The 22263-nt window shown below is 40.3% G+C and overlaps 1 protein-coding gene across 17 annotated transcripts; it reads right to left on the bottom strand.

The window, feature by feature from the left end:
• Positions 1–315: 315 nt before the first annotated feature.
• On the bottom strand, positions 316–22263 carry pecam1b (platelet and endothelial cell adhesion molecule 1b). 17 transcript variants are annotated; one of them, XM_032536834.1, is made up of 16 exons: positions 22096–22263; positions 21953–21988; positions 16432–16728; positions 14727–15008; positions 14365–14634; positions 13635–13907; positions 12781–13059; positions 10785–11063; positions 9891–9992; positions 9740–9770; positions 8454–8533; positions 6038–6091; positions 4524–4613; positions 3947–4003; positions 2671–2693; positions 316–579 (listed from the first exon to the last, which is right to left on the bottom strand). In XM_032536834.1, exons 1-16 carry the CDS (start codon positions 22136–22138, stop codon positions 478–480), a joined length of 2298 nt encoding a protein of 765 aa, XP_032392725.1. In that variant the 5' UTR covers positions 22139–22263; the 3' UTR covers positions 316–477. The 17 variants fall into 17 exon arrangements, 15 of the variants coding, with proteins under 15 accessions (XP_032392725.1, XP_032392706.1, XP_032392715.1 ...); XM_032536815.1 differs by having other exon boundaries at positions 9740–9992; XM_032536824.1 differs by lacking the exon at positions 3947–4003 and having other exon boundaries at positions 9740–9992.

Raw genomic sequence — 22263 nt, 5'->3', positions numbered from 1 at the left:
GGACAGTACACATACAATAGCTTAATAAAATGTACACAATAAATGTTTGCAAAGTGGCATCGTGTTTGTGTAATAATAATGTATACCTGTTTTTGTATATTTATTTAAACCACCCTCTTCTGCTTGCATTTTCCTTTTTGACATGACTAAGAAAGCATTGCAGGCATTCCAGTGTTTGTACTCTGTGCCAATGCAAATGGAAAAATAAAGTCACTTTTGGAGGATGTTACTGATGACGATGATAGCTGTCTGCTAATCAAATTTCTTTGCAGCTGTACTATCATGGTACATGGTACAAAAACACACCAACAAACAGTTAGAAGATGTGACATGCCTTTATTGATAGAAAACAATATTAATAGCTATTTTAGCGGTCAATTATGTCACAGATTGGAAACTGAGAAAGTACTTTGTAGCTACGAAAACAAGTGGATAAGCGATAATAGTGGGAATGGAAACAAAAGAAGGTGACTGTCACTAATCCACGGGCGCTGGCAGCTCCTGGTGGCCGTTGACTTCTGGACGGTAGTGATTGGTCTCCGGATGTTCACTGTTGAGCTCAGCGTACTCCACTGAACCCTGCGGACACACGAAGCAGAACCATTAAACCCTGTCATGGCTGATTCATTTATCATCCTGATCCACAGCAGTTGAGGCGGTCTCAGTCCTCTGTGACATTTAAAACTGTCGTGGGATTAAGGTCCTAAATAACTTTTGTAGCTTCTAGTAATATGTGCAAAAAACAACTGCTCCTATGTGAGTTCAAATGGGATTTTAAAGTCTATTTGCATCGATCTCCCTAACTACCTAAGTGCTAATCCTCATTTATACTGACGTGAAATCCAATACCACACTCCTGGAGGGTGCTCTGTTTTTTTCTCCATGACACAAACTTGAAATTGTGGAGTGATGTCAGTTTCCGGAGGAGCAGAAAAAACATTATAAGACTTCTATCAGGCCCAACCGCAGAATCTGTCATCGAGAAGATCCACTGATGAAAGGATGAGCCGTTTTGAGATCATGATGTCACATCCTTAGCTTATTATTTCACATTCCTCTCTTTAACTGCCTCTAACACCATGTAGGGATAAATCAGTGCAGTCAGCGGTGGCTAAGGCATGCAGGGTGGGACAGTAGGCTGGCTGAGATGGGCTTGGAGGTAATTTGACTGAGCCACAGCGCTGATCTGATCTGCGATAGGGAAGGAAGCCCCAGCCCGAGGGCCTTTGTTCTTGTCTGGAAACTTTGACGGCCGTTTCCCTTTCGCTCTGGATTATCGGCCTGCAAAGGGTCCCCGTGACCAGGAGGTGGCCAGCGCAGAGACAGCAATGCTATAAGTCACATACATGTAACATACATGCAGTGCTGGAAGAAGATCTGATCATTTACTTAAGTAAAAGTACTAATACAACACTGTAAATCTACTCCGTTACAAGTAAAAGTCCTGCATTGAAAATGTTACTTAAGTCTATAAGAATGTAAGTATCATCAGGAAAATGTACTTAAAGTATCACATGTAAAAGTAGTAATGCAGAAAAACCCTCACATTTTAGAAACTGGAAACAATCCAAACAGTTCTTTTAATCAGCTGTTAACACATATTAAGTGTTTAATGGTCTAATCATTTCAACCGGCCGTTATATTGTTGGGTAGTTTAATTTATAATAAAACATTGTGTTTTACAAAGAACATGTGTTTTGTGAGAAAACATTTTAATTTGTTAAGTAACTACTAAACAAATCTGTCAAATTAATGTAAGGCAGAAAGAAGTACAATATTTCTCTCTGAAAATTAGAAAGTGGCAAGAAAAGAAGTAAAGTACTTCTAGTAAAGTTTTGTACTTAAGAACAATATTTAAGTAAATGTACTTAGTTACACGGTTGTGTGCAGTTGTGAGTACTGTTTCTCACAACTGTACTGAGTACTGTTACTACATAAAACTCCTTTCCTATGGTGAAGAACAATTGGATCACCCAACATGTCACCTAATGTACACACAAAGTATGAGTGTGTGTTTGTGTGCTGTGTGTATGTATATGTGTGTATACAGTATGTATATATATGTATGTATATCTGTGTATATAAGCTTATAGTTTTCCAAATGCTTTGTATATGCGACAGGAAGATGTTTGTGTATGAGTGTGTAATGCCATGTGGGATGGGCCAGATGTTTGGCAACTTAAAAACTGAACTTTGTATATGGGACAGCTTTTGAAACTGGATTATTTAAAAAGTTGTCAATCTAGAAAAGTCATAACATCTACAACATATTAGGCAGATTTGACACAAATTAATTGTTTTGATAGCATTTAACTGTAGTAGTAGATGCAAATCTTCTACATAATCTATCTTTTTTTAACAATGTGTATTGATTTTCAGTTTGTAAATCATAGTTAACAGTGTATAACAGTTTACAGAATATAGAATTTAATCTATATTTTAAAAACAATCCTGTTTATCAGGGATTTAAAATACAATATGTCAATAAAACTTGTGAATCCAGAAAACTGCACACAAGTATGCATATGTATTATGAATATATACACAGTAAGGGAACAATATAGGCAGTGTAAACCTTTTTCAAGTTACATGTGGTGCAAAAAAGGGAACAGAATAATAAAAATAAGAAGCGAGGAGAACACGAGTGTGATTGTGCGGCTAACTACTCACATAGTCATGATGGTCAGAAGCACCTAAAGGGGAAAAAAAGCATCACAGGTTCAACATGTTTCCTGCTAATTCACTGGCTCACCTCAGAGTTATACATTAGTCATTTGACAGTTCTGATGACGTGGCTGAGATTGCTGACTCACTTGTTCCCTCCCCTGCAGAGGCCTTTGTTTCCGCCATTCCTGTCCCTGGCGTCTGAATCAATACTAAAAATATTCCCTCATGCTTTTACCGAGGCTTCTTTCAACAATTTGGAACAGGAAACATTGGGACTCCGATGGAGTGCTTGATAGACACATCCAGCGTCTGGCTGCTGTTTTAATAACAGGAAGTTCCTGCCAGCAGTAACAGGATATGGTCACGGTTCTATAGCCTGGGTAAACTGTCCATCCAACCACCTACAGTAGCTCTTTAGCTGCCAGATGCTCCACTATGTCCACCAGCTCGTCGCTAACTTGTGGGCAGGCAGTGCACAGTCAGTGGGTGTAATAGCTGTCCGTTGTGGCCAGAGTTGGAAAGTAACAAATTATATCTGCTCACGTTACTGTAATTAAGTAGTTTTTGTGTGCACTTTTACTTTTTAAAGTAGTTTTTTAAAATCTGTAATTTTACTTAAGTATGTTCTGTTTGAAGTGACTTTTAAAATCACATCTGCTACTAACTAACAAAAATGAAATAAGAAAGCTCTAGAGCAGCCAAACGGCCCCTCTCAACCTGGGGGCAGGTGTGCAGACCATGCTGAGTTGAAGGTCTTTAGCAACCTCAGATTCTCTTCCAAAGGCCGTATTCCTTTTTATTGTTTAACATCTGTGTTGCTTTATGTAGTATAATTAATACTATTAAAAGTACTTCCAAAAACGTTCTACGTGCCCTCTTCACATGTCTCATAAAAGGCAGCTCCATCCCAAACCCCGGGCCGACATTTTGTTCCAGTTCATCTCTCTGTGCCAAGGGGTCCCAACCAAACACATATAATAAATGACACCAAAGGGATACCCAGAGCATCAAATATCACCGCGGATGGGGGTGCATTGCAATTAAGCCCCCTGTGTCTGGCTGAGACGCTAAAGGAGACTTTTTGCCTCAGTAACTAATGCAAAAGACACATGACCAAGCATCGCTTTCTGACACGCTGGGAGTAATACTGAGTTGGAGTTGGGCGAACATTTTGTTTTTTTCACTACGAGCGATCCCCTTTCGCAATTGCAAGCAGTCATTGAATCCATCGGAAATACAAAAATAGTCATCAGTGTAGCTTTGAAGATGTTAAACTCACCATGTGGAGAGTTTTGGAGCTCACTGTACACTGTGTCTGTGCCTTTTCTCAGTGGGACTGTTAATGTAAAAAAGCAACACGTTAGCCTGCATGAACTTTAAAAGACAACGTTTAGCAGATACTGTGTGTCTGATTTTATCAGTAGCAGAAATCTAAAAGAAGGCGGGTTGTGTCACATTCTGTTTCTGCCATCTTGAGCCTGGTGGGACCTTGAGCCCAGGACCATGACGAAGAGGGGGCCAGTATCAGAAACCAGCCCGGCAATTAGCTCAGCCCTTCCTGTTTATGAGGTCTGCAATGATTGTGGAAATCCCAAGAGTTATCACTGCAGTTACACTAGGAGATGTATTAATTATGGGTAATTATGCCCCTCCCAGGAAGTGTTGCTCTGTATTATCAACTGTAAAGGAATGTGGGCAAAGCAGAGAAAACTGTTTTTTACGGTGAGGTTTGGAATGGAGGGGAGAGAATGTGCTATATTAAAATAATAGTTTTTGGAGAATAAGAAACCAAACAAGCTGAAAAAAAAGATTAGCTTAAAGATGAACTTAAAACAACATAATTTCATTTTCTTCACCTCTGGCAGGATCTACCGGCCGGGGATGCACCACCTCAGTGTACTCCACATCAGGCTCGTTGGACACCACGCTGCTCTCCTCGTCATTGGCTGCACCCAAACACATGAACATGATTCTCTGTAAAACATGCTGAACCCTCTGCACTTCATATTATTTTACTGTTTACTTAGTCTCGCATTGACCCTCCTCCGCAGCACAGTGGAGGAGGGTCTGGCAAGTCCACACAGCATTCCTGGGATGGGAGAGCTCTGGTTTATTGGCATTTCTTTAAACCAATCACAATTGTCATGGGCGTTGCTAAGTGCAGGACGGAGCAACGGTGCCTCTGCTAAACAGCCTCGGGACGCAACTTGTTTTGGTGGAACATGTACGTTCAAAAGTAGTTTTAGCCGTGCAACAGAACTCTAAATTTGACAGATAGTCTAGCTAGCTGTCTGGATTTACCCTGCAGAGATCTGAGGAGCAGTTAACCATAGTCCTCAGAAATCCACCGGAGGTTAGACTGACAATACAAAGAAAGCGGAAGGTGACGGACATAGGACCTGCCGGTCAATCTCAGAAATGAAACATCTTTGATATAGACTTCTGTTTTCTTGATGTTACAATCTTGAAGATCTGTGTTTTGTTCTCTTTGGCGGCACCTGTGGCAATAAACGGTAATTGCAAGAGTGTTCTTGGATGTCTCTCCCCACTGATCCAAACACTATGTGTATAACAGTGTGACATTAGTCAGTTGGCAGTTGTGTCACCCGGGTTGTGCGCTCGCAATGATGGCAGACGCGATGAAAAAAACTCTACGTCACTTCACACACAAGTGAGTTGAAGAGCGAGTCTGTTGCATTAGCTCCGCCTACCCTCTCTTACATAACAACTGCACTGGGTGACGCGTCACTGACTGTGTGCCACTTGGGATTTTTTCCCCGGTAGTGTCGCCACAGACACCCAGCTAGTAATTCTGTAAATGCAAAGGGCTTTCATCAGTGGACCATGGGTTCAATCACCATTGTGTCACCTCATTCAGAGATAGATAATGACTTAACCATAGAAATAAAATGCACTTAACAGAGTTTATTTAAATATAAATCTTCCAGATTACTAACAAAACTTACTTGTCTTTTCTGAGCTTTAATCCATATGACTGACTGTATGTGCTACAGATCTTGAGTTCTGTAAGTTTTACTTTAGGTTAAGAATGATCCATTATGCTTATCATGGACATGCGAGAGATGTCCTAAAAGAGCTATGGATAAAATTATAACACCTACTGAAATTCGAAAGCTCTGGAAAAAGCTACTTAGTGGACCTTGAGTTGCTGTTTTTTTGTAAAAAATACTGTTGTCATGTCTATTCATACTTCAGAGATGGATAGAGTTCCCAGAACTGGTTTTGGAACTTTAGAAGTGCTCAGTGCTCAATGCTCAATAGGTCCACCCGTTTTAAATAAACATGCGTCCACGGAGACATTTTCATTAAAAGCATTAATATAATAGTGCATATTACTAGCCCAGCTCACCTGCTCCAGGTGGTCGCTCGCTCCACACACTGACTGCAGCTCGGTTTGCCCTCACTGTGAAACACAGAAAGACAAACATCAGGTCATAAGTGGGGCTGCAAAACCCAGACTTTAATTATGGTAAGACCGATGCATATTACATATACCTTAATAAGTACTTAGCACTGTAACTACACATTACAGAGCCGTATGTATGATGAATATCACCTGACACCTGACCTGAATCATCCCTTAAACATTTTATTAGGAAACACACTTCTGCTTTCTTGCTGAGAATTGGGAAGAACAATTCCACTCTTAGTCTACAGTATGTATCAAAATATGAAGCTGCTGCCAGCGACCAGTTAGCTTAGCATAAAGACAAAAGGTAATGAAGGTAAAAACAATTGCCAGTCTCTGAACCCAGTTCATTTATTTTTGGGTGTGAAAACGTGTGTGCGGCTTTACAGGGAGTTCACTTTCATTTTTGTAATTTTTACACTTTAGATTTTCTTTAGACAGAGCCAGGCCAACAGTTCATCCCTTCCAGTCTTTATGCTAAACTAAGCTAAGTGTCACCTGGCTCAGTCAAACATGAGAGTGGAATCAGTCTTCTCACTAACTCTCGGCAAGCATGTGGATAAACATGTTCCCCAACTATTTTTTACGTGACCGAAAGTCAGATAGCAGGATTATGTTTTGGTCTTAAAGCAACAATGGAGACATAAGAGACAGTTTTGTGCCACGTCTCCACGACCTGGCCTTCAGCGGAGGTTTTCTTGCTCTCAAAATAAAACCAGTAACAAAGGATCAGATTCCAAGTCTTGGTCTGGTGCGTAGAGAATACTCCTGCTGCCTTGTGCACAACAGACCATTAATATGGCAGCGGCTGCACAATAAGTTCAGGCTAAAACAACTTCCCAGTTGGTAATGTAATCTCACAAACAGCTCTAGCAAGGCTTATGTGATTAATTTCCTCCACCTGCTGCATGCATTCAAAACTTGCCTGGCCTGAAACCAAATAAGGACTGCCCTTCCCAACAGCAGTTCTAGCTGCTCTGTGCCAACATAGGAAGTTTTTTTCAGACTCTATTGTTTCAACTTTTCAAGGAAGTCTCTGTCGTATATTCCTTTTTTGTACTGGTAATGAATCAACTTCATGTTATGTTGGTATTCTTGTCTTGGATCTGTGCTTAGGATGGTCGCACCATCCAGCACAAAGTGTAATGGAAGTTTAAAACAGGCATGATAATAAGAAAAATAATGTTCTTGGACCGTATTTTTTGTAGTATAAAAGGTTGCTTCAGATACAACAGCTGGAGCAAAATGAATGGTACTGACACATTTCTAAATAAAACCAACGTCTTTATTCTACAGGTGTCTCTGGGATGAACCAAAAATATATACACACATTTCCTGTGATGGTGATAAAATGTATATACAAATCAATCTGTCACCAAGGCCATTTAAACATGCACATCAGACAAATGGAGCAGTTGCAACAATAAAAGGACATTAAGTCACACAAACATGGAGATCGAAAGGAACAAAGGACAAAGACAATACTGTTACGTTGAAAATCATAAGCCTTCTAGAGTGCAGGAGGAGGGGAGAGGGAGCAGCGGGTCCCAGTTTGAATTGTTATCACCACGCCCCTCCTTTTCACTGAGGAAAGTCGTCAGTGAAGAAAGTGTTCAAATCCCACAACACTGGACATCAACAGGATTTCTGCCTCTTGTGTTCCTTTCCATGTTTGCCCTCAGAGTCCATTCTTAAAACTTCCTTTTCTTTAAAAGTAAAAAAAAAAAAATGGAATTCAAGTCCCGCCCATTGTGGGGCATCTCTACACTGTGGCTGGGATACTGTAGCTGCTCCTGTTACTGATGTCAACGGGAAGCGACGCCACACTATCTCGCACCCCATTGGTCACTCTCCCCTCCGTGCCATCATAGAGTGGCGCTGCGTCTGCAAGAAGATGATAGTTGTCGCTCTGAGCAGTTTGCAACAACAGACACATGATATTTGACCTACTCAGGCAGCTTGCTCCTCCGTAAACACAGCCTGTGCCTCAGAGAGGTACAACAACTGTATTCTAACAACATCCTACTCGTCCTGCCTCTGCAGACATGTTACATACTTAGACACAAACACAATGTACATGCAAAAAACGTCGGACACAGACAAAGCCAATACATGTAAACATACCCATGTTGTGCGTGCACATATACTTATACACAGAAAAGCGACAAAGTCAGTTACATAAACAGAAACATGGACCCTGCATGCATATTAGAACATGGATCATTGGGTGAAAATGGGTTGCCGTGGCTACAACAGAAAACATGCTATAACTGTTGAGGCGAGAGACATGGCTGTTAAGATGATGACTGAGTGATGAGAGTCAGTGGTACACAGGAGAATAGTAAAACCAAGCTACCTGAGTCTGCTTTATAAACCTCTGTGTCGTGGGTTAGATTCACTGTTAAAGAGTCATCTGATTTAGGGCTCGAAGGCTTTCTGAGAGATGGTGAAAATAAAGTCAACTCGGGCAGCAGTGAGGTGAAGAAAAAAATCTGCTAAATGCCAAAATGATCTAAAGCATAAAAAACTACATGCTAGGCATTCTGATATAAGCTAAGATTGAACTTCAAGAACCATACTGGTGGCCTTAAAGTATATGAGTTTTTGTACTACATGTTTTTTTCATGCACTTTTATTCTGCTAAACAACTCTTTAGTTAATACATAACATAACAGAGTACCTCTAACTTCATGACTTGCACTTCTTATGTGCACACATTATTCACACATGTATATGTACACAGATATATGTAAACCAGCTAGTTTTATGCTTTTTGTGCTCATTATTTGTGTGCTCAATATTTTCATTTACCGTTATTAGATAGCAAATTCTGTCGCCTATTCTATAACGTCCGTTAGACGTTAACTTGGGACTGAAACTTGCTGTCACTACCCAATGTGAGTCGAGTGCAGATGTAAGTTTCTCACGCTCAGATTCAGAGCCAAAGAGAGGCCGTCTTTCTCTATCACTCTGCCGCTAAGTATGAAGCTGGTCTCAGGAGACAGGGCTTTGTCCTGAGCTAACCTGCCAACCAGCACGTAGAACGCTACCGAATTTAACATGTTTTGTCTTGTTTGCTTAATTCTTACAGAAACTTAGATTAAAAAAATCATTATTTCTTAGCTTTGGGTTTAAAGTACAAACATGCAAAACAACCAGTTTATATACATATATACAAACATATATGTATATATATATATATATATATATATATTTATTTTTTTTAAAGACCATTGCAGCCCCCTCCCATTGGCACTCTCTGCCCATACACATCCGTGACGGTACTGACCTGTACACATTAAAAACACACCTCTTCAGATTAGCCTTTCATATAAAATAGTCTTACATTTTTCAACTGATAGTAACTGGTTTTATTGTTTTTATCGCTTTTCATATGCTTGATCTGTGTTGGTTTCATTGCTTATCTGTTTGTAATGTGCTGTATGTGCTGGTTTTACTGTAAAGTGTCTTTCAGTACCATGTAAAGCGCTGTATAAATAAAATGTATTACTATAAATAACAGAAACATGCCATTCAAAGACCCTCATTTATGCCAGTTTATGAAACTAGATAGACTGTCACTAACGTCTACAGCATCTGTCACATTGAGAGGAAGCAGAGGAAGTAGTCGAGCCAACTCACACTGACAATTCAGCAGCTGCTTCTCTTTTACCTACAATAAGAGAGGAGAGGTGAGAAGAAGAGCAGGAGGAAGTAGGTGGAGGAAGGTTGGTTTTTACACACAGTTTGAGATAAACGGCCTGAGTTGCTGGAGGACTGTAGGTCTCTCTACCTCTGTTGGATTTGAAGCACAGCAGAAAGACCACCACCAACCCAGACACCGCCAGCACACAGAACCCCCCGATCACCACTTTCTTCCACAACGCCATGTGCACTAAAGGGAGAGACAGTGAGAAAGAGACAGTCAGTGACAAACAAGAACACAAGGGAAAAGTAGGGGAGAGAATAAAATGGGAAAGGGTTGACAAAGGTTCAAGACAGAGAAAAGAAGAGAAGACTAAAAAAGGTTTGAAAAGATACCAAAAGAAAGGCACTTTTCTGCTATTTTTTGTAAAGCTTGATGTTTTTCTGCAAAAAGAAAGTGAGCAATTAATGAGAACTCCATGCTAGATATTGGGGCGGCAGTGGCTGTGCAGACTTGGCTTGGGGAGGGTGGACGGTTCAAGTCAGCCAATTAGAACGTGGTATGGACTGGCACCCTGGAGAGGAGCCAGTCAAAGTCCTTGATCAAGGCACTGAGCTTGGAGCACCAGATTATGGCAGCCCCCATCCCTCTGCTATCTCTCCACAACAATAACAATAATGCATATCTTTAGGTATGTATATCCATATATATATATATATATATATATATATATATATATATATATATATATATATATAGTGTGTGTGTGTGTATAACAACACATTGTCCTTAACAATGTAATTTCTTTCTGTAATTTCTCTGGCTGGATGGCTTTTGTTTTGTGTACAGAATGAGACCCTCCATTTCCACAAAGGATTACGTTAATTTGCGGACTCAGTGTCGGGGGCTATGTTTCTTTACTTGTAAGTCTCTGAAGGAAAGACATCTTTCTGCATGCTCCAGAGGTCAGGGTCAGTCACAGCACAGCGGGTCTAGAACAGGTGGGGGTCCCTACTGAGAGTGACTACCCATCAGTCTCACCCTGTATGTTGACCCTGTCACTGATGACGACGTTGTTGGCGTGGTTGACTGCCTCGCAGTAGTACGTGCCACTGTGCTGTTTGGACACCTCCGGGACCTGGTAGTCTGTGTTGTTCTTGTTGGAGGTGGTGGTATACAGTGGCTGTTCGTTGCCAACACGGTACCACTTAAAGGTGACGGGCGGAGTGCCGGCAACACCACATATGAGGTAGAGATGAACTCCCTCGGAGATATCTGGTAGGTCGGGGATGACGGTCATGATCGGCTGCGTCAGAGGTACTAGGAGAGGAAACGATGGAACATTAGTCAACATCACTCAGTGATCTTAAGTGGTGCTGGTAGGTAGATTGTGTTACCTTTGGACATTGACCCTGTTTCCAGTCTTTATGCTAAGCTAAATGGGACAGTTTACCCCAAAATCATAAATCCATATTTTCCTTCTTACCTGTAGTGCTATTTAGCAACCTAGATTACTAGATTCTAGGTTATTTTGGTGGTAATTGCCCAGTGTCTGCCTTAACTCAAATATAATGGAATTAGATAACACTCGACTTGCCAGTACAATACATTTGAAAAAGTCAACAGCAATGGCCCAATCCCAAAGTCTGGACTCACCGACTTTGGTGCACATTCTCGCGAAATTCTTAATGGCTTAGGGTTTTCCCAATATCGAAATTCAAAGGGCATGAGAGTTTGAGTACACAATTACAGAGCCCTTTCCTTGAGTCTGCATCGATGCAGACTTCGCCAAAAGGGAATTACCCACAGTTCAAAGCGCTGTGACGTTCATTGCGTACATGGGGAAATCCAGAAATTACAAAAGGTAAACAACGGCACGACACACGGAACAGAATGGACCCGTTGTCCAGTTTGTAAAACAAGGCAGCTGTCTCCTGTGCCTTGGCCATGTAGAAAGCAACAAATTAAAAATAAGAATACCCAAATTGGCATATGTCAGCAACATCTTTGTTATTAGACATCGCTAAGGTAACCTTGTGAAGTGCTGTCCCAATCCCATTTACACCTATCTGAGCCCATGTGTCTGCACACACTCACTTAGCACCTGAGATCAATTAAGACTGTGAGTCCTCAGGGCTCACTTTGGGATTGGGCCATTGTCTCTTTTCAGAAATCCGGACCCAGTTACTCAAGAAAATCACAGACCCAGTTGTGAGCAGTTTCATGTAGGAAGTATTTTCTTTCATCTGAACTACACACGCCAATTTTTGACCCGACACTTTTAGCACTAGCCGAGTGCCATCTAGTTGTATTTTGGAGAGAAGGCAGACATCTAAACAGCTGATATCTCCAACACTGGGAAACTCACATCAAAAAAAAAAATCTAGAGTAATAAAAATGCAAAGGTAAGAGAAAAATGCTTGTTTTTGATTTTGAAGTGAACTGTTCCTTTAATAGACATACAGTACACGAGTGGTGTCACTCTAAGTCAAATCAAAGTTACATCATATGGTGTTGTTGGTATGGAGGAGGGAGGGTTGTATCAATTGAAATATACAATAAAATAAGGTTGCCAATAACTTTAAAGTTTAATCTTGACCTTGGAAACAGCAGCTAGAAGAACTGTTAAGAGAACCGGATAAGCTCTGACGATCGTGTAGAAAGGACATTGAGGTGAAATTGCTCTGCCAACTGCTGTTTCAGAGGTCAGGCATCCACCGTAAAACCCAACTTTTCAGCTAAAACCGAAAAGAAGTGTTTGCAGTGCTCAGAAAAATGAAAAAATCCACATCCATAATTCAATAACAACTGGACAAAGTCCACCTGCTAATGAAGGTTGTGTGATACAATTTAAAAGCTCCACAACAGCTATAAAATGGACCTCTAGGTGAGATTGTTTAGAATGGTAGTATAATGGCTCTGCAGTGGCTCATCAAAATTATAATTTACAGGTGGTAATCCATTGATTGATCTCGGCAATGATGATGAGGCCAGTTTAGAAGCTACCCATGTCAGAATGGATATTTTAAATGGTTACCTATGACAGTTGCGTTGAGTCTTTTACTGAGCGGGGCTTCCCTGTGATTATTCCTCGCCTCGCACATGTACGTGTTGATTTCGTCAGGCTTGGTGATGGGGACTGTGAAGATAGCTGGTTGAAAGGGCTGCTTGACAATGGTTGTGCTCAGTGGGTCGTACTCCCTCAGAAGGGTGTAGTTTATTGGCAGGCTGCCACTGTCTGACACACAGAGGATCTTGAGGGGCTGTCCCAGGACTGCTCTGCCAACCACCGAGATCTTTGGAATGGAGACGGACACTAAAAAGAGGAAAGAGAAAAATAAAACTCCTATAAAGCAAAACCAAGAGCCCTGTTCACACATGGTTCATGCAACCAAGCTAGTGTTACGCTTGTTGTGCTCATTTGTCATCAATGCCATCATTTAAAGGCAGGGGCGTTCCTAGGATCAGACCTTTAGGGGGCCTTGGCCCATAATCACAATGTGACACGGATACAGTGCCTTGCAAAAATGTCACTAACAGACAAGTGCGCAACCTTTCACTTGAAGCATTAAATTGATTACATTTTGTTTGTTATTATAATTTTAAGGGGGGCTGAGATAAAAATTCAGGGGGCCCCTAAAAATGGTCTAAAATCGCCACTGTTTAAAGGTATTGGACCATGATCACACTCTCTTTTTGAGAAAGCAGTTGAGAGCGTCTTTTGTTGCTATACTGTACTGCTCAGAAAAGTTGAACATTTTTTTGAACTTCAAAAAGACCCCTCGGGCTGCAGGGGGGAAAAAACGTTGGCGTGAGGTGCATTACTCATCAAGTTCACTATTAATCTGTGTATTAAAAATTGAACATGAAAGAGGCATCAGCTACGCTTACCTTTAGGACGTACAGTCAGGGTTTCACTGTGTTTCACGATGCCCCTGGCTCGAGCTACACAGGTATAGTTGAAATCATACTGCAGGGCTTTGCCATAAAATACTCCAGCGCTCTTGGGGATTAGTGGGCTTTCAGATGGATCAAGAGCGTAGGTCAACTCTTCCCTGTTGAGTCTTTCAGAGGCAAAGCGCTCACTTTTGCAGGTTAGCGTCATGTATTCCTTTTGAAAGACTTCAGCAGGAGACATGGTGAAAGTGGGCACTGAGAACAGCTCTGTGGACAGATTCCAAAAAACATGGAAAGTCATCGTCTGCATTGATGTCACTTAATCATGTAAATGCCCGACAAAATCTAGTAAAAGACGTCAGATAGCCAAAAAACAACATGTTTTTAATTATATATTTATTTATTTGGGACAATGCACTCAATACAAATCAGTAATGCTTTATTACACTGTTAATTAGGTAAATGGAGTGTAGAATAACTAACCCTTGCCTTTTTTTAATAAAATAATATAAATATTTTTGAACATTGAACTCATTTTTTCATTGATGTTTTCAGTTTTATTTCTTGTCATAACCTTTTACTAGATTTTGACCGTTTTGGGGCACCATGGATGTAGCCTCCATAGGATAAAGGTGACACTTACAGTCATCAATAATGTTAAGATGAAAAACGCATCAGTGACTAGAGCACAGATTTACAGGTCATCTTTCCTCTGTCCACTCACCAGTCACTGAAACCTTCTTTGAGACAAATTTCACTACATCTCCCATCTCAAATCTGCACTCGAACTCGCCAGGGTCCTTGGCCAGTGCCACCATGCTGTGGTTGACTGTGGTTTCTCCGCTGCTGAGAAGCTGGTTCCCCTGGCTCAGGTACAGGTGGATCCCTTCAGAGCGCTTCAGAACGTTGCTGAAGGTGCACATGATGACCAGTTTGTCTCCTTCATAAATTTTGGACTGGGGGAAAATCTCCAAAACTGGTGTGATGGGAAGTTCTAAGTAGACCAAACCAACGAAGAAAAAAGCCCTAGGATGGGTCATGGGTCCAGCGCTTTCAAAAGTACAGACATTTCAAAATGCTACTTACCTTTGACTGAAACAGTGACAGTGTTGCTTTCCTCTGACTTGAAGGAGTCTGGCGTTACAAGGACAGTGTAGGCACAGTGAATTTTGTGAATGCCGACACTAGTGATGCGCAGCTTGGCCTCTGCCTGGTTGGATTTGACCTGCTCCTCGTGGATCTCTTTGGAGTCCTCGTAGAAGTAAAAGAAAATGGAGCCTGTCTCACCGCGCGCCATACATGTGGCCGTTGTCTCCTCCCCTTCGCTGACCACACCCCTGTTAAGGCGGAGAACTGGTTTCGACAGGCCTGGAAAGACAACATGATGGACTGTTAGAGAGCTACAGAAGTCTGGGACAAATTAAAAGTGTATGGTGTAATGTTAGAAAACTAAGGAACTGATACAAATAATCATGTGTGGTGTGCTTCAAATGATGGAAGACCAGATGCTGTATGGCTTTACAGCAGACTGTTATAAACAGCAATGAAGTGTGCATACAAGTGCTCACTGAACTGAGAAGAAGGACATCCCTGGACAAAAAACAGCTCCTTCCTTGGGACATTCTGAACTTGTGATGAGTCTCTGCACTTTAAGAGACTTTATGCGCTTTAGCACATGCACTTTACGAGATGCACTTTAACACATGCACTTTACTAACCCTTTTGGCACTGATACATTTTAAAGTACGCTCAAATGTTAACTATGTTTGCTTTGTTTTTTTGTGGTTTTCTTTTCTGTTTTGCCCTCTAATAATGTATGTCTACTGTTTGTAACTTGTATTTGTAAAAACTTTAATAAAGCTCTTTAAAAATATGCAAGAAATGGGCTCAGATGTAATCCAACAGTGTTCTAATAATGTAAAGCAAAAATGAAACAGCATCATCTCCTGCAAATGTTGAAGAAATGATCTTGCTTGTTGTTGCACATAACACTGCATTGCCATCATGCACGTTTTAATATCATTTTTCAAACCTACATACATTGGATTTAGAATCATGCCCGTGTTAGTTACATTATTATGGCTATAGTTTGGATCCACAACAAATCATTTCCAGGATTTTTGCTGCCAGATGTCCCTTGCCCTCGGTTTGTTTTGGTAAACAACAGCAAACATCGAGCTTGAAAACGGCAAGTCTTGAAAAAAATTTGGATTTTGCAACAAGGCAGGTCTGCTTGGTTCTTTCAGGGAACAATTGTAAAGATTTACAAAGAATGTGTTCAACTTTATGGCATTTATTGTCCAACTGCAACGCATTGGGACAGATTGTGGCAAGACGAAGTAACGCTACACAGGGCGAGACGCTGTTAAGGTCAGAATACGTTTAACCGTGTATCCAGCTAATTTGAATGGCTTACGTTAGTGTATTGTATGTATGTACTGTATGAACAGTTAACTTCGTGTTTAAGAGTATCCTGCCACGTGATTAACTTAACCACACTTCAAAAACTGTTCAATTATCTTGTTAAACAATGACTCACATGGGTACATGGGTAGCCTATATATATATATATATATATATATATATATATATATAGATATAAATCTATATATATATATATATCTATATATATATATAGGTATATATCTATATCTATATATATATCTCTATCTATATCTATAGATAGAGATATATATCTCTATCTATAGATATATCTATCTGAAAACAGTCACATTGACCTGATCTTCTCAAACCACAACAGATAATACTGGATCCATAATAACAAACCAACCTGTTACTGTGAGTTTCTGGGCTCCGCTGGTCACGTGTTTCCCCTCAATGCTGATCTTGCACTTGTATTTGCCGGTGTTGGAGACTCTGACCTCGGGCAGGGGGTACAGAAGATCCTCCGAGCTGCTGGAGGTCTTGGTGTAGATTGTGTTGCCGTCCTTGTATATAGTGTACTCACGACTCAGCACCTCCTTCCCAGAGCTGCTGACGGCGGCCTTGCATCTCAGAGTCACATTGGTGTTCCGAGTCACATCAGCACTGGGCTCGATGGACAGGGTGATGCCTCGTATCGTGAATGCTAGGGAGTGATTTAAAAAAGAATCAGACTGAATGTACAAGCTAATCTACTGCACAGAAAGAGGGGACGGGGTTTTTGAAGTATTAGGTTTAAGCTTTTACATTTGACCCTTAGTCCATTTTAAAGGCGCAATGTGTAATATATTTTACAGTATTTAATCAAAAAATGACCACAATGTCCACCTAACTCCCTGTCCAACCAACATTTTTCATCACATTTTGAGTAAAAATACACATTTATCAAAGGAAAGTTATGTTAATGAGTTAGTGAGCTTTAGAGATGGCAATTTTTTTTTAGTTTGGACAGATATTTACTATGGAGCTAGAGCCATGATTTGGTTGGCTGAGTTTAGCACCAAGTTCCCTGTCAAACCAAACTTTGTCATTACACTATGGTTTTCAAATGCTAATTTATCAATGGAAAGTTATGTGAATGTGTTAGTGAGCTTTAGAGATGGCAGCAGGCAGGTTTTTGAGTTTTGGACAGAGCCAAGATAGCAGGTTCCCACTGCGATTTTTATGCTAAGCTAAGATAGTTAACGCCATGATCTAGCTTACTATTGTTTGAGAAGATATGACAGTGGTATCAATCTTCGAAATTAAAACCTCTGGCAATAATTCTGGCTGATCAGATCTCTGCTTAGGTTGGAGGTGGGTTAGTGCTTAGATGGGAATTTATTAGGTCACAGTGCTTTTCTATTTATAAAATATAATAAAGCTGTCATTTGCCATGCCCTAACACAAGACTTAGCAAGATGTTGATAATCAGTCTAAACACACCCTCACAGTGCTGGGATGAGGTCCAACCAGACAGATTAACTGAATACCTGCATGGTGTACAAGGCCTTTAACTCAAACCAATAAGCACATTGAACAAAAATGTTGAGGGCTGTAATTGCATATAATCTCTAATGGCTTCTTCTGGTTGGACTGTTAAAAAAATGTGTAGCCTGAGAAATGACACAAAGGTCTTTGCAACACAATGCGGTCCTTAAGATCACTATTAAAGTTCTACTAAGCTACTATACAGGCCTTAATATTTTCTCTGATTCTTTGTACTCTACATTTATTCCAAGAATTGTACTTAAGAGATTTCATTTCTGTAAATGCGCCAGTGGCTAATTTTCAACTGTAGTGCTAGTTACCTAGCACGCATGGGAGGAAACCGGAGCACTCGGAGGAAACCCACACAAACACGGGAAGAACATCCACAGAAACAGAAAGGCCCTACCCCGGACCAGGGATCGAACTTTGCAGTGCCTCCTTGCTGTGAGGCAACCGTGCTGGCCACTGAGCCACTGCGCTGCCATGATTTTCCTCTTCTTTGCATTTTCTGGCTCTTCAGACTGTAGACACATTGGCTCTTTTCTTTACCTCTTGATGAAGTCTATTCCTGTGTTCAACTTGATTCATTGACACCTGTCCTGTACACTAGTCTATATATGTCCGATGTCAGGTGATCACAGATTATTATCCAGAACTAGGCCATTTTCCTGGCATATTTGAAATGACTACAGCTGAAACTTCAATTATAAGTTCCATATAATTGAGTATCTGCTTGGCAGTCAGGAAGTTGACCATGGAATTTCATCATACTGGTGACGGCATCCCATCTGGGTGTGAGACACACGTAAGAAACAATGCATGTATGCTTGACTGTAAAATTCATTGGTATTCATCTGATGGTAAGAAAACAACAACAATGCCAGCAGATAGAAGTAGATAAGGAAGAGCCCGATCTCTCTATGTGGAACTGGATCTGATGGAGCCAGCTTTGGTGCGTTTTTGGAGCCATTAGAAGTTTGGGGATGAGAGGAAAAGAGGTCTTGGTGAGTTTTATTGGTAAGTCTCGGGCTTTGGCATCCTCAAATCGCCTCCCTAAGGGTCTTGACATCAGTAAGCCAATGAGATCACTGACCTTACTGGTGTGACACGTTTAGCTGTCGAAGGAAAGAAAGGACAGCCAACCTTTCTGCTTTTTTACCACAACGGCTACAGAAATGTTGTCTTTGTTCTTTAATTCCTGGATCTTGCCTCACGATTCGCTCATTTCCTTTTTTTAGAAGAAAACCTTTTTAAAATCTCTTGACAGTTCAATCAATCATAGTTTACTTTCAGTACGTTCTCTCTCTCACAACTCTCAGCCTAATTGTCTCTAGATTGATTACAGCAGGCGAACTACGTCATTCACTGTGACATGGTCACAAAGCCCCAAATCTTCAAATGCTCATGTGGTTCACAGGCACGAACAGGTGGAAAGTAATGAATGATTCATAGGAGATGTTTAGTGTCAGGTGCACAAATGTAGAAGGAGCAACAATTTGTCTTTTTTTGTTTTTTAGGAAACACTTAGAAGTAACTTTTAAACGTGTCCCGCAGTGTAACCGGCGACAGAAAGCATCTGTACACGTACGTCGAGCCTCCCCACTAGATCACCCATATGGTCGCGCGTTAGAGAAAACAGGCTGTGTTGTGACTCAGAGGAGGGTGTTGTGGGGCCGTAAACAAACCTGGAAAACAAGAAGAAGAAGAAGAAGAAAAAAGGGGCAGAAAAAGCACTCTGTCAGACAAACTGCCCACCCGGGGGACCTATCACCATTTTAGAGCCTGCTGAATCTGGCCCACAGCCAGCATCATTCAGCAGGACCTGGCAGCGCGGATGATGAGAAGCATCAGGCGGGCAGGGCAGAGATTCGCTGTGGGCTCTCAACACGCCTCCAGGAGTGGGAGATACATGCGGAGCCGGTGCTGGGAAGCAACCAACTACATTTACTTGTAAGACATTTTAATAACCATCACTATCAAATGCTATATTGATTTTTAATTCAACTTTAGGTTAGTAGATAGATAGATAGATAGATAGATATCTATTGATCCCCCAAAAATAGGAAATTACAGTGTTACAGCAGCAAAATCAGTCACACAGCACAGAATATACATGTAAATGAAAGACTAGGATACAACATACATACATACGACATACAGGAAATAATAATAATAATAGGAATAAAAATATAAGAACAAATATTTAAATATATACAGGATGGAGAAAAAAAATGTGCAACTGCTTAAATAATCTGCTAAAATGTGAATAAACCAAATGTGCAGGTTGCACTTAGTGTAGTTTAGATTTTATTTAGCATTTGTAAAAAAAAAACAGTGTTAGCACATATAATAAAAATAAGTGAAAAGATATTCAAAGAAAAGCCTCAAGGGGCGCGCTGGGTTCCCTAAAATAAAGTTAGCAGATAGAAAATAAAAACATAGTAGACTATGTTCTTTCATGTTATTTTACTGTTAACAATGAAATAATTCAAAATGTTTACTTATCATAAGTAATGCCATATTTGAAAGAGTTTATTATTGCACACATAATTGATTTTTATTCTATTTTTTATTACATCTGTTATTTATTTGTTAATGATTACCAAATGATTGGCAAACCTTTGAGAAATTATTTGTAAACTGTCAATAAACATTATGTAGATGGCTATCAAAAGGTTTGAACTTATGATTTGATTAACTTGTGAATGGTTAATAAATACTTTGCATACATAAACGTTATTCAGATTATTCCTCTCATATTTCACCATGAAATATTTATTGTTACATGATGCTCTAATAACCACTTAATAATCATTAATTAACATAAGCATTAGTTGCAACTATGCAAATAAGGTCTTTAGATCTTTAAAAAACACTTATGAACCATTGACACTATCTATCTAAATGTCTAAACTCATTATTTTATATCTCACTGATGAAAAAAAACTAATTAATAACTAACATTGTTAATAATTAGTAAACATTCTAAATCATTGGTTCATTGTTTATTAGTAAAGTAACTTAACTAAAGTGTAATTAACTTTCAATGTGCCATTTATTAATGATGGTTATTCATTTGAGGTACATGTACTGTATATATGTACTTTAGTTTTCCATTTTATGCTTCTACATACTTCTACTGCATTACATTTCAGAGGGAAATCTTTCACTTTTTACTCCTCTAGATTTGTATAAAAGCTATGATTCCGTTTCAGAATGAGATTTTACACCATAAAAAGGGATAAAATTATAAAATACAACACATTAATGCAGATTAGACCAGTTACACAAAGTTCTTTCTCTATGAGTTGTCAGCTCAAAAGGGATTTCCCCTTTAAGCCTCTCAGATGCTTTCATTTAGATAACTGTTCGAGGCCCAAAGACGTCAAATTATCCAATATTTCACAAAAAATAAGAAATTAGAGAAAAATCTAAAAAGTGAAAACAGATTTGTGTAGCCGCCTTCGGTTTTTCTCCTCTCCCTTCCCGTCAATTATCTCACGACCCCTCAGATGTATCATGGGCCCTTTGAAGGGGCCTCACCCCTAGGTTGGAAACCACTGGACAAAACTATATAACTTTATATAAAGTAGCTAACATTAGCTCCGCCACTTACAACAATAAGATGCTGCTCACATATTGATGCACTAGTATTAAAAATCTAATAATGTCATATACAAAAGATGTATCAGTCACAGGGAGATTTAATTCTTCTGCAGAACAAGTACTTTTACTTTTGATACTGTAAGTACATTTCACTGATAGTTCTGTACTTTTACTTAAGAATTTAAATGCAGGGCCTTTACTTGAAATGATTTTTGTATTGGGGTATTGATACTTTTACTCAAAATCTAAGCAGTGAGCAGTGTCTACTATGAATAAATATGTATTTTGTCTATGTATTTTCTAATATAGGTTTTCAGAAAGTAACACCAACCAATCAAAATAATGATCTTTTTTTCATGTCTGGATCTTGGCTTGGACAACGCCTCCATCTCTACTACAACCGGTCAGGGCTGACTCATGCCTTCCATCACCAACCAGCTCTGGAGGGAGGGGTGTGACACTGCTCACGATCCCGTTCCCAACGCTCTCTCCCACAGCTTGGCCACCGGTGCCACACACCGGCGATCAGAAAGTTCTGATAACAAACACGACTGTTTCCACTAACCCACCATGTGTCTCTCTTGGCTTTGGGAGTGTTCTCCAGTGGGTGGCAACTTATTGAAAAGTCTTCCAACTCAAAGCTCAGTCCATATGGAAAGAAAAAGCAATGATGCTCCATAAACACTGAGCCATTTTGAAACTCCACCTTCTGCTCCAAACAATGACAATTCTGTGGAATATTTCCAAGTAAGCTGTCTCTATGTAAAGTGTAATTCATCTTAGATTATACTTACGTTGCTCTGCGATCACCGTTCTCCCTGCATGGAAGTCTTGGAGCAAGACAAGAAAGTAAAGCACCTGGTTAGAGACACATCTTATACACCTCCTCCACAAAAAAAAGAAATCCAGAGAGAAGAAGACAGGTGAGTGGTCTTACAGCTGGACAGGAGCGTGGACGTGAGCAGTAGTAGGGGGACCATCCTGTCTCAGGAACACTGAGGCTCCCAACGCTGCTGGCTGTCCTGGGGGTTAACTGACTTGTGACTATGCTGGCGGATGGGTGGTGTGTGTGTGTGTGTGTGTGTGTGTGTGTGTGTGTGTGTGT

Source organism: Etheostoma spectabile, chromosome 2 (genome assembly GCF_008692095.1).
Source record: "Etheostoma spectabile isolate EspeVRDwgs_2016 chromosome 2, UIUC_Espe_1.0, whole genome shotgun sequence".
NCBI lineage: Eukaryota > Metazoa > Chordata > Actinopteri > Perciformes > Percidae > Etheostoma > Etheostoma spectabile.
The sequence above is the reverse complement of the archived record's forward strand: the minus strand, read 5'-3'. Positions and strand labels throughout refer to the sequence as shown.